This window comes from Trichoplusia ni, chromosome 26, assembly GCF_003590095.1.
Source record: "Trichoplusia ni isolate ovarian cell line Hi5 chromosome 26, tn1, whole genome shotgun sequence".
NCBI lineage: Eukaryota > Metazoa > Arthropoda > Insecta > Lepidoptera > Noctuidae > Trichoplusia > Trichoplusia ni.
Window position 1 is genome coordinate 3677052 of NC_039503.1, and position 14660 is coordinate 3691711.

At 37.1% G+C, this 14660-nt stretch overlaps 1 protein-coding gene across 1 annotated transcript in view; it reads left to right on the plus strand.

Annotated features, from left to right (window-relative positions):
- Nucleotides 1-434: 434 nt before the first annotated feature.
- Nucleotides 435-14660, plus strand: part of LOC113505435 (metal transporter CNNM4-like) — a 39225-nt gene continuing 24999 nt past the window's right edge. Inside the window, exons 1-3 of the mRNA XM_026888106.1 lie at nt 435-962; nt 11537-12064; nt 12505-12607. Of these exons, the coding sequence (XP_026743907.1) occupies nt 532-962; nt 11537-12064; nt 12505-12607 (1062 nt within the window). The 5' untranslated portion in view covers nt 435-531. The remainder of the gene's footprint in view (nt 963-11536; nt 12065-12504; nt 12608-14660) is intronic.

The following is a 14660-nucleotide window of genomic DNA, read 5'->3' on the forward strand; positions in this document are numbered from 1 at the left end:
AATGCATTTTATTGATTTGAAGTGTTTCAGAAATCAATAAAAATACGCTGAATTTAACTAGTAACTTTTTGAGTTTTAATATAATTATTTATCAGAATTAGCACAATATTTATGAAAAATAATGAAAATCGAACTTACAAATCGATCGAAATCTGAGAACCAAGTCTTTTGGCCCGTTCCACAGCAAAGATTCAACATTTTTGCAGTCACGAAGACAGCAATGACATTGAAATTTTCGTATAGAAACACGATCTGTCTTAAGTACTTTTACGAGGGTATTGATTTTCTTATTCTATAAACAATTAAATATTTGTTTACTGAAATAAATATTAAATAATTAAAGGTATTTTTTTGCGAACCGCCACTTAAATCTTGATTTGATTCATCCCTGTTGTTAAACAGGATGTGACAACACTTTTTTCAAACTACTGCAGTTCCGGCAACAATTGCCCGCCTAACTGTCAAACGAAAACATGTCGGGGTAGTCAACGACGCGGACTCGTTTTCTTTACAATTTCGCACGCAGCGAAAATGGCACAAGTGTTAAATTTGGTGCGGACTTGTGGTTTATTAACTTATTTATTTTTTTACGTGCACGCAAATGTTAATATCACATCGGAGCCACGGATAATATCGTTGAAAGTTGACGAAAAAAATTGTGATAGATTAAATTGTAAATATTTACTAAGTGTTAAAGGTGGTGAATTTCTAGGGCATTACTCATGGAGATTAACCCCTGTGGAGCGTTCAGGGGACGGTGAATGTGACGTCATTTTCCCTAATTACGAAATAAAAGAGGTTTTAACGACGCAGTGGACGACAAGGCTCGAAGTAACATTCCCGGTATCAAATTCGAGAGTTTATTTTTGTGTGTATAAAAATCGTTTGAAGAACAATCCGTTTGGTGGAAAATGGGTGCATCAGGGTCCTGAACATTACTTGGATGTAAATAACGAGAAATTGTAAGGGCTTGTTCTAATTTTTCGATATTTATTTTTCGTGGAAGGATTTGGGGGAGGCCGATGACAAGCAGTGGGACACAATAGGCTAGATAAAAAAAATATATTTATTTACGCACTTTAAAATGCTGTTGCGTATTTATCGCTATAAATAATTTATTTGGCGTGGTAAATATAATTTGCCTTGTTTCAAATTGAAATTTGAATTAATATAGGATAAACATAATAATTGCAGTAATATTAATATTATTTTAAACCTAAACTCTCCCAGTGCACATCAAATACTACTCTACTCTATAAAATTAAATTAAATATAAGGGAAAAAAACTGTTTACAATCAGATTAATTTATTGGAAATACTGAAAGCATGGATTCAAACATAAAATTATAGAATAAGATTAATTTATAATACCATAGCATTAAATTATCATCACATTAGTTAATGTAACAGTTTCATAATCAGATTAGCAAGACACACTGAGTCATCAAGTCTCACATTGTATACATTTATTAACACATACTTTGCCCTGTGGCTTCACCCACATTATGTCACTTCCCCTAAGATATACCTAAACTCTTTCATAGTTGAATAAATAAAGACATATATATGAAGAAGCATATCAAATATTGAATGTCCAAAGAAGATTTGAGGATCAAGTGTTACAGCTTGCTTTAGATCTGCCAGAAGAATAGAAACATCATCAAGCCAAGGGTGTCTATTGATAGGACAGCTAGCAGTTAAGGGGTCTAGCCTTAACTGATATCTGTCCTATAGACACAATAGTTAATAGAAATCTTCACATATGACTCACGGGACAGGGAAATGGTTAACTTGGTGGTAATAGGTCTAAGAGAGTGAGGAGACACAATCACAAATAATGTGGTTTTTTTTTTGTTGTCCTTACTGTAACGCTACCATTCTGCCACTCTGTATAATCTATGGATTTTTCTGTCCAGTTAATGTAGTTACCAAGCAATTTATCTTGCCATCTCATTCGTTATCATCGTTGACGCTGAGTTATGTTGCAAATACTGTCTATATGAAAGTATGAGCTTATGATGATATTACTGCAAATGAACCAGTGCTGGGCAATATCTTCCTTGTGTTTGAATATGTATATTTATTAAGGAACTCACAAGATAGAAGGAGTTATTAAAATGATAATAATAATTCCACTGACATTATATTATTTAATGTCAGATGTTCTTATCATTACACCCTTGATATATTTCATAAGTATCCATCTTCCACTCATCATAGTGCAAATTCTATCTATAATAGAGGTCGAAGTTTATAAGGTCAAGGTCAAAGGTCAACAAGCCTTATTAAGAAAAAGGTTTACCAACCAGTATTACACTCACTTAACCGCATGCACGAATCCTGATATCCTATTCCTTGAACCAGACATGAAATAATAAATATGAGTCCCTCTGCTGATGCACTAAGAGCTTTTGTTGGACGATTTGCAATATTTTTAAGTGTCGCGGGGGGTTTCGCATACTTCCGAGCCACGTGCACTGAGACACGAAGTAGGTGCAGGTTTGTCAGACACGAGGATCGAACTCACGATACGTCGCGCACTTTGGTTTTGGCGTGACAGAACCACACTGTCACCTGTGCAGTAATAAGTCCTCCACCGTTTGACAGAGCTGTCTTAGATTTAAGAATGAACAGATATGTAACTTTGACAGTCACATAGCTGCTTGCCTGCTTTGGGGTCGAACTTGTACCTTGTGATACAAATCCATACATAATTATTAGCATACCATGCTAATACCCAGAGCCGAAATCAGGGCCGCCTCATGCCGGGAGAAAACGTTACAATAATCAATATATTTAGTTAGCATGGAAATATGAGACGGCGCCAATGTGATAGCGCGTTTCCTCTCACCCCACCCCCCCCCCTTTCCGCCTAGATTCTAAGGAAATCCAAGGACGAGAAAACTATCATTAGCACAGAATTATGACTAGGTCAGCCTGCATGCCAATAGGCGCTGTGTATGTTAGAAAAAGCGTTTGTCGAAATTTTCATGTTTGCTGATGAATGGTAGGTGATCTTATATGTTTTGTAATATTTCGTTTTACTTTATAAATGGTTTTTCCGTATTAATAATAAATAAATCCCTGGAGGTATCTCGTTTTTCTTCTTTTTTATTCTCTTGAGGTAAAACTATAGTGAACGAAGAAGCGAAATACCGCACCACGAAATAGAGTGCTATCTCGATATTCCAACACCACGGAAACCTTTATACTACTGGTGGTAGACCTTCTACTTATCTAAAACCTAACCTAAACCAACGCCCAAGAAGCGAACCCGTGTACCCCCACCCTAGACCCGTGAACTTTAACACAATACCTATGTCTCGTGACCTAAATGTTGTTTATTCATTTCGCTAAAAGCTGGCGTCGTGTTACCTTGACTATGCTTACGCCATGTTTCTCTATGAACTATTGAACTTTGACCTTTAGTATATTTTGAACATAAATAATTGCTACGGGTCAATAATATCTGAAAAGCAAGGGTTTTTGTATAATTAATTCGGCTTTCTATTGTAAAAACATTCATTAGGACTGAGATTTTGAGTGCCTTGTAACACCCTCTTTTTGTTGAGGTGAGAGAATCCTTATGGACACCCATTCCCTCGGGGGAGGAAATGGGTAGTGTCAGACTCTTATTGACTAAACCTGAACCGCCGTGCTACGTCATCCGCGTTTTTGTGTCGGTGTATGGCAATGACTCCATGCTTTAGCTTTAAACAACATTAGATTAGTGTTCTTGTGGTTCTATGAACGAATTTCTATTTACGAGATTAAAGATCGATCCCAACGCAGTCAAATTACCAGTGTGACATTTTCAAACGTACCTTTTTAATTATTCGAAGACGTGGTATCTTAGATTAATTAAGAAAGCATAAGCGGTCAAAGTAAACATCGTAGGGAATCTGGCGCGTCAGTGAGATAGCGTGGTGATCAATGCTCAAACCTTCCCTACACGGCAAGAGGCCTGTGCCCAGCAGTGGGACGTATACAGGCAGCCATTATAATATAAGATACTTATTACTATAGATTAGTATTCAGATAAATCAAGACGGTAAGCAGATTCTAACATAAATTGTGAAAAGACTAGTCACAACAAAAACTTATCTATACTTATTATTACGTACGTATAGAGCCCTTCAATTAATCTCATTACAATTAGTATCGTACTTGCGTAATCACCTACAAATTGCCGTATATTTTCCTGTTCATTCCGGTTATGTTAACGCTGGCTTATTATATAGCAATGTTAATTATTGTAATCTAAAGGATCTTTAATCGCCAATCTATAGAGACGTAAAACTCAATTTTGACATTAAAAATCGTCTTTTACACAATCCATCCATCGTTTTTTGGTCGTCCTCTTCCCCTATATCAATCCACATCCATACTCAACGCCTTCCCCACCACATGATTCTCGTTTCTCCGTATAACATGCCGATACCATGACAGACGGTTGCCACGTTATTTCCATATAACCAGTGCCACTTTCAAACTTCATTTTACATACTCATCATTATCATCAGCCCATATTCGTCCCCAATTGCACACCATCAAGTTCTATCTTCGGCTGCTCGCATCCAGCTCCATGCTAAATATAACATTTCTTACTCCATCATCGTCTTAGCCTTTTTGCCAACTATGTTGGGGTCGGCTTCCAGTCCATCCGAATTCAGCTAAGTACCAGTGTTTTATCTGACCTCCTCAACCCAGTGACCTGGGCAACACGATATCCCTTAGTTATTTCTTACTCCGGTAACCTCAAATACTAAACCTTCCAAACTTAGCCCAGTTTTCCTATACACTGGCCGGCCATTAACATTCATAGGCCTTGGCAAAACACTGGCGAATAACTCGACGCGGGTTAAGGTCAGGTGTATCGGGAAGGGTGAGAGGCGGTCGATGGCGTGAGGGTGCTAAAACGGTTTTAGGCAATCATGAAAATTAAATTTTTATTCACAGTAATATTCGAGGCGCTCGAGGTTTAACTACAACTGCACAACTTGATCGTGCACAGTTTAAGCTGCACTTGATGCGGTCGGGCGTAGATAGATGACCATCTCGTTAAACTGCTTAAGAGATTAGCTGAATAATGCATTTGAAAAAAAATATATTTTTCAGTATGCACCAGATACATACTTATGTTCATATGCATGTAGTCAAAACGGCTATTTCAATTTCACAAGCAGACAATTTTATATATTAGGTTAGATTAGAATATTCTTTATTGTACACCATGGAATTACAGCAGTGATTCTTAATACATACAATGTTAGGGTACAATACTCAATACTTTATTGCTTCCATGATGTAGTTACAGGTGGTAATTTTAGGTACAATGACCAATTATGCACCCCGTAGGGCACAGCATTATGGTAGGAGAGAGGAAGGTATATAATGGCGGTCTTATCGCTAAAAGCGATATCTTCCAGACAACCTCAGATACTTGTACGTAATCGTATTCAAAACTACAACAAATCATGCATCATACAAACTTTCTCGTTATTATGATACAACTAGCTGTTGCCGGCGACTCCGTCTGCGTGGACTTCAGTTTACAGCGTTCGGTGGTCCCCGTTTCCATGGAAACAATCCCCTTAGTGATCTTATAGCTTTTACACACCTTTTAAATTTTCCCTCGGGAACTATTCCAAAAATCGGGATAAAAGGGAGCCTATGTGTTATTCTGATGTATAAGCTATATTGTGGTAAAGTTTCATTCAAATCCATTCAGTAGTTTTTACGTGAAAGAGTAACAAACATCCATACATCCATACTTACAAACTTTCGCCTTTATAATAGTATTAGGATGATCTAATATTGCAAACACATGCACCATATACATCATGTCATTAACACGATCGTGGCACGTGCAATACACGTGCTGCACTCAAAATAGTGTTAGTTTACAAACAGAATTTTGGATGTTTGCCACGTCACCTGCTGTTGTTCAACATTCAATTATGTACGGTGATAATTAACGACGGTCTCGCATTTTGGAAAGGTGCACAGAGTGCTATGAAGAGCATTGGACTTCTAAGTCACGAGTCATATGACCTGAGTGCACGGATAGACGAGTCGTTGAGGTCATCACGCCAAAGCATAGCGCGTCGTTTCGCTGGTTGGATCTGCGCGAGGAGCGTTTGTTCTTACTGTCACGGCTCATGAGTTACAGCCTGATGACAAACGGATATATAGCGTAGCCTCAATAATAGGGTTCCGTTTTTACCCTTCTGGTACGGAAACCTAAAAATACCGCATTAAAATCGTTCCATCTGTTTAAGCTCAACACTACTACAGACAAACAGACAACACTCAAATATAACACTGTTTTTTTTTCGTCAATAAATCATGACTGAATACGTTACAAGGTCATCCAATAAATAAATTCATAGTCGTCAAAATATTTTTCTGACGTCCATCCTAGTGTTACTGAGATAGCATATGTGCAAATACATAAAAAAAAAACTATTAAATACGTAGATAAATCTCCACTCTAAATATTTCCATTGGTATCGTCTTGGGTATTATTATATATATTTTTATTATCACTGTCGATTGATTTTTAGGGTTCCGCGGCTGAAGGGTAACAATAGAACCCGGTTATTAAGATCTCGGCTATCTGTCCCTCCGTCATCATCAGGCTTTACCTCAGAAACCGCGATGAATAGTTAATTGAAATTTTCACAGACGACGTATCTGTTACCGGTAGAACGACAAAAAATATAAATCAAAGTTAAGCAACGCTCTGTACGGACATACATTTGATAATTCTACAATCTTTTTTTCTTTCGTCCATTTCTGCGGAACCCTCAGACTCAGTCCGAATCCCACTTAGCGGGTTTCTGAAACTGTTACGATATAGTTGTATTATCGATGCTGATTGATTTCTATATTTTAACCCTGATCTAAAATAGAGGTGTTAGTGTAACCGTTCTTTTCAAGTCTGCTTTCGATAGTAAATGCTTGAGATAGTTCCTCTCTTTATATTTATGCACCTACTTCACGTTATATCCGCATTACCCTATAGTTGAATGGTAGATAATGGCTTGAACATTGTTGATGACTTAAGAACGAAGAATTTTATTAGTTAAGACTTGTCAAAAGACCCTGATAATTAAGAAATACTCCTTAGTATTTGCCTGCACGAAAAAGGGGAGGCCTATGCCCAGCTGTGATAGGACAAAGGCTGTGGATGATGATGATTTGCCTACACTGGAGTTGAGTCTATAACTGCAAAAGATAGTCGAATTGTATAGGACACGATTACGATACGCGACGTGTCAAGGCGATCCTTCCAGCGTTTGTGTGATCCACGAATGTTCGTCCTGAGTCTGGGTGTCTTTGTGCATGTGACTTGAATGTTTGTGGAACCCGCAACACAATAATTGAACTCCTTAAAGTGGGAGTCGTTTAGACAAATTTTTCGGAAGTCGTTGATAGGTCTATATCCCAAGACTGCACAAATTGCCGAGTGGTTGAGGTCACCACGCAAAACCCACTGGGCGCGACATGTGGCCGCTTTGATCCCGGGGTAGGAGAACCGTTTGTGTGATCTACGAATGCTTGTCCTGAGTCTGGGTGTTTTTGTGCATGTGACTTGAAGATTTGTAATACACATGGAAAAAAAAACTTAAAGTGGAAGACGTTTCGACAAATTTATCGGGAGTCTTTCATAATTGAATGTCCCTAGACACCACAACATTGAATATAAAATTATTTTTATTCAAGTGGAATATCGAGGAGCTCGTGGCTATAACCGCATAAGTGATTCGATCACAGGTTAAGCTATGCTTGACGCGGTTTGTCCGTAGATCGGTGACCATCTTTGTCATAACGAGTTCCTCCGTGTTTCGGAAGGCACGTTAAATTGTGGGTCCCGGCTGTTATTCCTACATCTTTGACAGTCGTTACAGATAGTCAGAAGCTTGAAAAGTCTGACGGCCAGTCTAACCAAGGGGTATCGTGTTGCCCAGGTAACTGGGTTGAGGAGGTCAGATAGGCAGTCGCTCCTTGTAAAACACTGGTACTTAGCTGAAACCGGTTTGACTGGTAGCCGACCCCAACATAGTTGGGAAAAGGCTAGGCCGATGATTCAAGTGGGATATCAAATGAAAGTCTAGAAGTCCCAAGCCCGCAAACTTTACTTTCAAATGAATCGTGTATATTATTTTCAAAGAAAATTTACAATATTTCAAACATGTTTTTATTAATAGCTAATATTAATTAGACCTCGTACACGCTTGATTGATGTAGCGTGTTAGAGCTGACGTTTCTGTAAATAATTTTAACCCGGTTTTTAAATATAAAAAATTAAAAGGAGAAATTATAAGCGAGGTATTAGTTTTAAATAACATATTATACAATATTTATGCATAGAAAAGCTCGTGGCTAAGTTACAACTGCACAAATTGATTGATCACAGGTTAAGCTACGCTTGATATGGTCGGTATGTGGATGGGTGATCAGCTGTGAGCTGTCGTATCGAGTTCCTCCCTGCTTTAGGAGGGACCTTAAATTATGATTCGGGCTGTTATTTATTATTGTTGGAGGTCCTAAACGAAATAAAATAAAAATAAATTGACTCATCGATGAAAACAATTAGGCATCACTAGTTGAAAATTTGTAAGCTTAATTAGATCCACTGCTTAAGTTACAATTTACCTTGCATTTCACGTACGAAAAACTTTGCATCAGTCATTAGCAGAACCAATCTATATCTATACTTCTATACTAATATATAAAACTGAAGAGTTTGTTTGTTTGAACGCGCTAATCTCGGGAACTACTGGTCCAAATTGAAAAATTCTTTTTGTGTTAATAGACCATTCATCGAGGAAGGCTTTAGGCTATAAACCATCACGCTGCGACTAATAGGAGCGAAGATACAATGGAAAATGTAAAAAAAACAGGGCAGGTATAAATCATAACTTATATCTTCCACCCACGGGGACGAAGTCGCGGGCAACAGCTAGTTAAAAATATAGTTACGTCATAAAAATGGTAACGAAAACATTAAAATACTAACTGCTTTCGTTTTTATTCACTCGCCGTTAAAACTGCAATCAACTATGTTCAGGTATTCAGGGAAAGTTGTATAAACGCATCCATTATGTAGCACTAGCTGTTGCCCGCGACTTCGTCCGCGTGGTTAGAAGATATAAGTTATAATTTATACCTGCCTTCTATCTATCTTGTAGGATTCAGTCAGCGTTTGCAATGTAAGCGCAAAAAATGTGTTTTTTTACGACCTCAAATTAGGAACCTCAAAAATTGTAGCCTATGTGTTATTCTGATGTATAAGGTATAATGTGGTAAAGTTTCATTCAAATCCATTCAGTAGTTTTTACGTGAAAGAGTAACAAACATCCATACATCCATACTTACAAACTTTCGCCTTTATAATAGTAGTAGGATTACTGAATTATTGTGTCTGGTCTCATGAAACGTTGAAATGAAATGATATTATTGTTCTGTAATTAGTGTATTAGTTAATAGTTCGTTTTATAGGTAGATAATATTATCTTAATTATTTGTAATGCGATGCGAATCGGATAATATTTGTATTCAATTGCAATTATTACTATTTTTATGACTGTATAGTCAAAGACTTACTCAAATCGATAGTTTAAGACAAAATTTAACTGTCAAGCGCAACAAGCTTCAGTAATCACGTGTTTGCATTCATCAGCTAGGTTTAACCTACGCTTTGCCCTTGGCGTAGTTTAAAGTCATCAGTGTTTCGTCGGGAAAACAAAAAAAATCTTCCCAAATGTATGTGAATTTGGCAGCCAAATATTTTATTTTTACATGAAGAATTTAAGGAATGCGTGTCACCTGCAACTGCATTTATTGCTAAACAAAAAATCAAACTTAAGACGCACAAAAAATATTCTTAACTAGCTGCTGCCCGCAACTCCGTCCGCGTGGACTTCAGTTTACCGTGCGCGGTGGTTCCCATGTCCGTGGAAACGCCGGGACAAAATGTAGCCTTGAAGATGAATATTTTGCCATGCTTTTGCCACATTTTCCGTTGTATCTTCGATCCTATTAGTTGCAGCGTGATGTTATATAGCCTAAAACCTGCCTCGATGAAGGGTCTATTGAACACAAAAAGATTTTTTCAAATTGAGCCAGCTATTCCTGAGATTAGCGCGTTCAAACAAACAAACAAACAAACTCTTCAGCTGTATATATTAGTATAGATAACTATATCGAACCTCGTTGGACTTCGTAAACATACTTATTTGCAATAACGTCTCTACAATAGTTTTACTATTTTTGTTCACATATCTAAAAATAGATGAAACACAACATACACACATCACGCGATGAAATTCAGCGTTTGTAATTCATTAAAGTGTTCGTCTATTTTAAGATTTTTAGCTAATTAATTACTCTGTTGACGCATTACGTTTTGTTTGGTTACTGATGTAGAAAACATCAAAGGGAACTATTTCCAACCGATTGCAAAGAAGATAACAGGTTTTTACAATTTTTGTTTGTCTGTCTTGTCTGTTTGTTCCGTAAGTATATTTATTAAAAAGAAATAAAGTTTTTTTTTATTTATTTTTTTAATTTGAATTCAATCCTTGTGTCGCGAGCGGTTTATAAACATACAACTCACATGCACAAAGACACCCAGACAAAGAACAAGCATTCGTGGATCACACAAATTCTAGTCCTACACGGGGATCGAACCCGCGACACGAGGCGCACAGTAGGTTTGGTGACCTCAACCACTCGGCTATCCGTGCAATCAAAATGAAATCGCGATTACAGCTACTTACTACTAAAAATACAATTTATTAATACTGTAAGTACATCAATCAACTTTTATCACGTAACGCAGCTTCCCCATAGAAAACTCCATAAAATAGACCATAAAGGCGACTGCCCACTACACCGTACCATACCATGACCGTGCTATGAACGAGTCCGGCAAAGAAATATTCTCTGTATTAAAAAGTATGCGACCATGCCCACTAGCCCGTGCCGTTACCGACCAGCATCGTCGCCTTTTTAATATAGAGAATATTTTTTTGCCGGACACGTTCATAGCACGGTCATGGTATGGTACGGTGTAGTGGGCAGACTCCTTGTAGGTTATATCACTATTTTATGACCGGAAATCTAGGCTACGATCGTTAAATGAATAAGGATTTTACTTGGAGTAATCCTTCTGGAGAGAGACGATTTGGCAGTCGTCATTATTATAGCATGTCTGGGTCAGGATAGGAAATATAATAGCTATGGATCGACCTATTTCAGTACTTGTATATCTTATATATATGTATAAGATTCTTGTGTCACGGTGTACGCAATTGAAATACTCCGAATCGGCTTGAACTCCGAAACGGCTCGACCGATTCTCATGATATTTTCTGTGCATATTGCACCGTCTACAAAAATGCCTACCGCCTGAGAATCAGGGCGTCGGTTCCTTAAGAAAAAGGTTTGAATACTGATCACCACGCTTGCTTACGTATGTGTTTTAATATTAGTATATAAATTTAATTTATTATTTTTTTGTCCGCAGACAAGAAACCATCAAACCAGATTTGACCCTAAACGATCAAATCGATGAAATCCAACGACTGAACACAAAATGGTCAGATCTCACACACGATATCGACATCAATCGAAAACCTCCCCCAAGACTAACAAGAGAAGAAAAAGAAGATATAGAAGTATTAATAAACGATAACTATGTGCCTTTAACTGAAATACAACACCAAAGCAAAAATGAAACGAAAAAAGAACAGAATAATGATTCCGAAGAAAACTCGTTACAACGCCTGAAAAGAGATGCCCAAAATGCATCAAAAGCTCCCTTGACTGTCCAAAAGGCGGTAACGGAAAATCTGGACGTCGTTTCCGAGGGTTTTTCATCTGGAGTCGTACGGATGCCACGGGATGTGACTGTTCCGGAAGCGGATTTCAGCAGTGTCAGGTCTTATCCGTTTTCGGTGAATATTGAAGGATTGAGGGTTGAGGAATCGAATAAGGAGCCTCGCATTGAAGATGGCGTGCCTAGTGTGCTTGCTGATTCGGCTGTCACTTTGAGGTGAGTTGTCTGTACTGTTTGCCGTTTTCCGTCATATTTTACTCACTTTATCAGAGATAATTTTTGCTGGAACTGTCTTTTAAGATTATCAAGTAACAGATGAGACTCAGTTTGACTGCACTGGTGCCTATGCAGGTTCAATCGCTGCCTAAGATGTTTATGTGATCAATGAATGCTTGTCCTGAGTCTGGGCGTATTTGTGCATGTGACTTAAATGTTTTTGAAAACCATGCGACGAAATCGTTGATTCGTGAAATGAAAGACAAAATTGAATGAATTGCAAAAACATCATTGAAAGCTTTCCAGCCGTCTAGGAATTTAGTGACATTATGCACTCATTTCAGAGATTTTTCCCTTAAAACCATTCTATTTGGATCAAACATGTTTAATCATGAGCCCTAAATTGATTCCTTCTAAAAACTAATCAAATTATTTTCTAGATTATTCGGCGATGGTCTGACATCTCGGACGGTGATCGCATTCACCCACGAGATTCAGCAGTACGGACAGCCGTGCAAGTTTCTACTGAAAGGGGAATATATGGTAAGTCTTTTCAACTAACTTCATTCAAAAGAAAGATTCATATTCCTCTGTTTTTACGAGCTCTCATTCAACTTACAATGTATGTTTGTTCGGGTGGAATCTTACAAAGTATTTGTTCTTATATTTTTTTTTTTTTTTATACAACTTTCACACAACGCCGTCTAGTCTCAAACTAAGCAGAGCTTGTATTATGAGTACTAGACAACTGATAAACATACTTATATATTTCTAAATACATACATAATATAGATAAATTACACCCAGACACAGAACAAATGATCGTGCTCATCACACATTCATTTGTCCTGGGTGGGAATCGAACCCACGACCTCCGGTATAGCAGTCAGGGTCACTAACCACTAGACCAACAGGCCAGTCAATTTATTACAATTTATACAGTCAATATATTTAAAACTAGTTGTTGCCCGCGACTTCGTCCGCGTGGTTAGGAATTTTTGAATGGAAGGCCTCGAAGATGAATAAGTCTTCCCTGTTTTTTTTTTCCATTTTCCATTGTATCTTCGCTCCTATTAGTCGCAGCATGGTGGTATATAGCTTAAAACCTTCCTCGATAAATGGTCTATACAACACAGAAAGAATTTTTCAATTTGAACCAGTATTTCCTGAGTTTAGCACATTCAAACGAACAAACTCTTTAGATTTATATATTAGTATAAATAAAGCTGTTAAATTATTACTTTTTCTCTCGCACCATACAATATTAATTAGTATTATTATAGGCATTTATTTGAACGAGTATTTTATTAGATTTCGTTGTTTCGTAGTTGTATGCAAGGTGTAAATGTCGAAAATAGTCGGAAATAAGTTACAGAATGTCAACATTTGTGTTGACCCTACTAACATTTGACATTAGGTTTAATGTCACATTGACATTTTGGCTATCAAAAACAGCTACTGATACAGTGCAGTCAAAAATGTATGCAAAAAATAATGGTGATATCAAAATACGTGTCAGATTTTTTAGTTGAAACTATTACTAATTAAATATAGGTCAAGAGATTTTTAGATATTTCAGGATATAGAGAAATTCTAAGAAATTTTAAGGGGTTAAAAAAGAAACCCTATTAATAAGGATCTGCTATCTGTCACCAGGCTGTATCTCATGAGCCCTTATAGTTAGGGCTGTTTCAAGTTTCACATGTTTACGTCTGTTTGCGCTTGTTTGTATGTGCCGTGTGATGATATTCAGGCAATAATTGACAACCGTAGTGAACTTGCCAAACGAAAGTTTTCGATTGCTTAAAAATATCGTATTAGTTTATAAAGGAAATGAAATTGGATTAATAGATTGTTGATTACTTGAAAGAAATTTGCGTAACAACGAATGTAAGAACTGTCACGCATATCATCATAAAGTGCGTCAACTACAATTATTTATGTAGAATCAATCAAAAGAGGAATTTAGCAAATAGTAGTGATGGATACTGTCATCAATTTGATTAGTCACACTTTTGTTTTCTCTATGCGTGTATAAAATAGAGATGACAATTATTTTTTGCCGTGTCCGTCTTTTAGTTTTTTGTATAATAATGGACACGTATTTTTTAATTTGTCTCGCAAACATAAATTGACCAAATTACAGTGAATGAAACTTACGCGTGACGTCACGATTGAGTATAAATTTACTCTATCGTTACGTCACAAGCCCCCTCTCCTAAACTTTAAAGCAGTTAATCTTTGTCAATTCTAGTTTATCTGAAAAAGGAAAAAATACGTGTCTCATACTTTTCAATTATCTAACTGATTGAGTAATGAGATTTTTTCTTTTTATACCCAGTCATCATCCCTATTCTCTGTTTTCCATAATCGTCTAGCCCTTGACCTGTCTTTATTTTTATCTTCAAACGTGTTAAACTCTACAAAGGTAGACGATATTAACCATACTTTTACTAATAGACAACTGAACTGAAGATGCTATATGTATGTTTATATATTAAAATAGAATTCAGGAAATGTTGTATTTATCGTTATTTTTTCTCTTTTATTGAATACTAGCTTTTCGCCCGCGGCTTCGCCCTCGCCGATGTCGGTT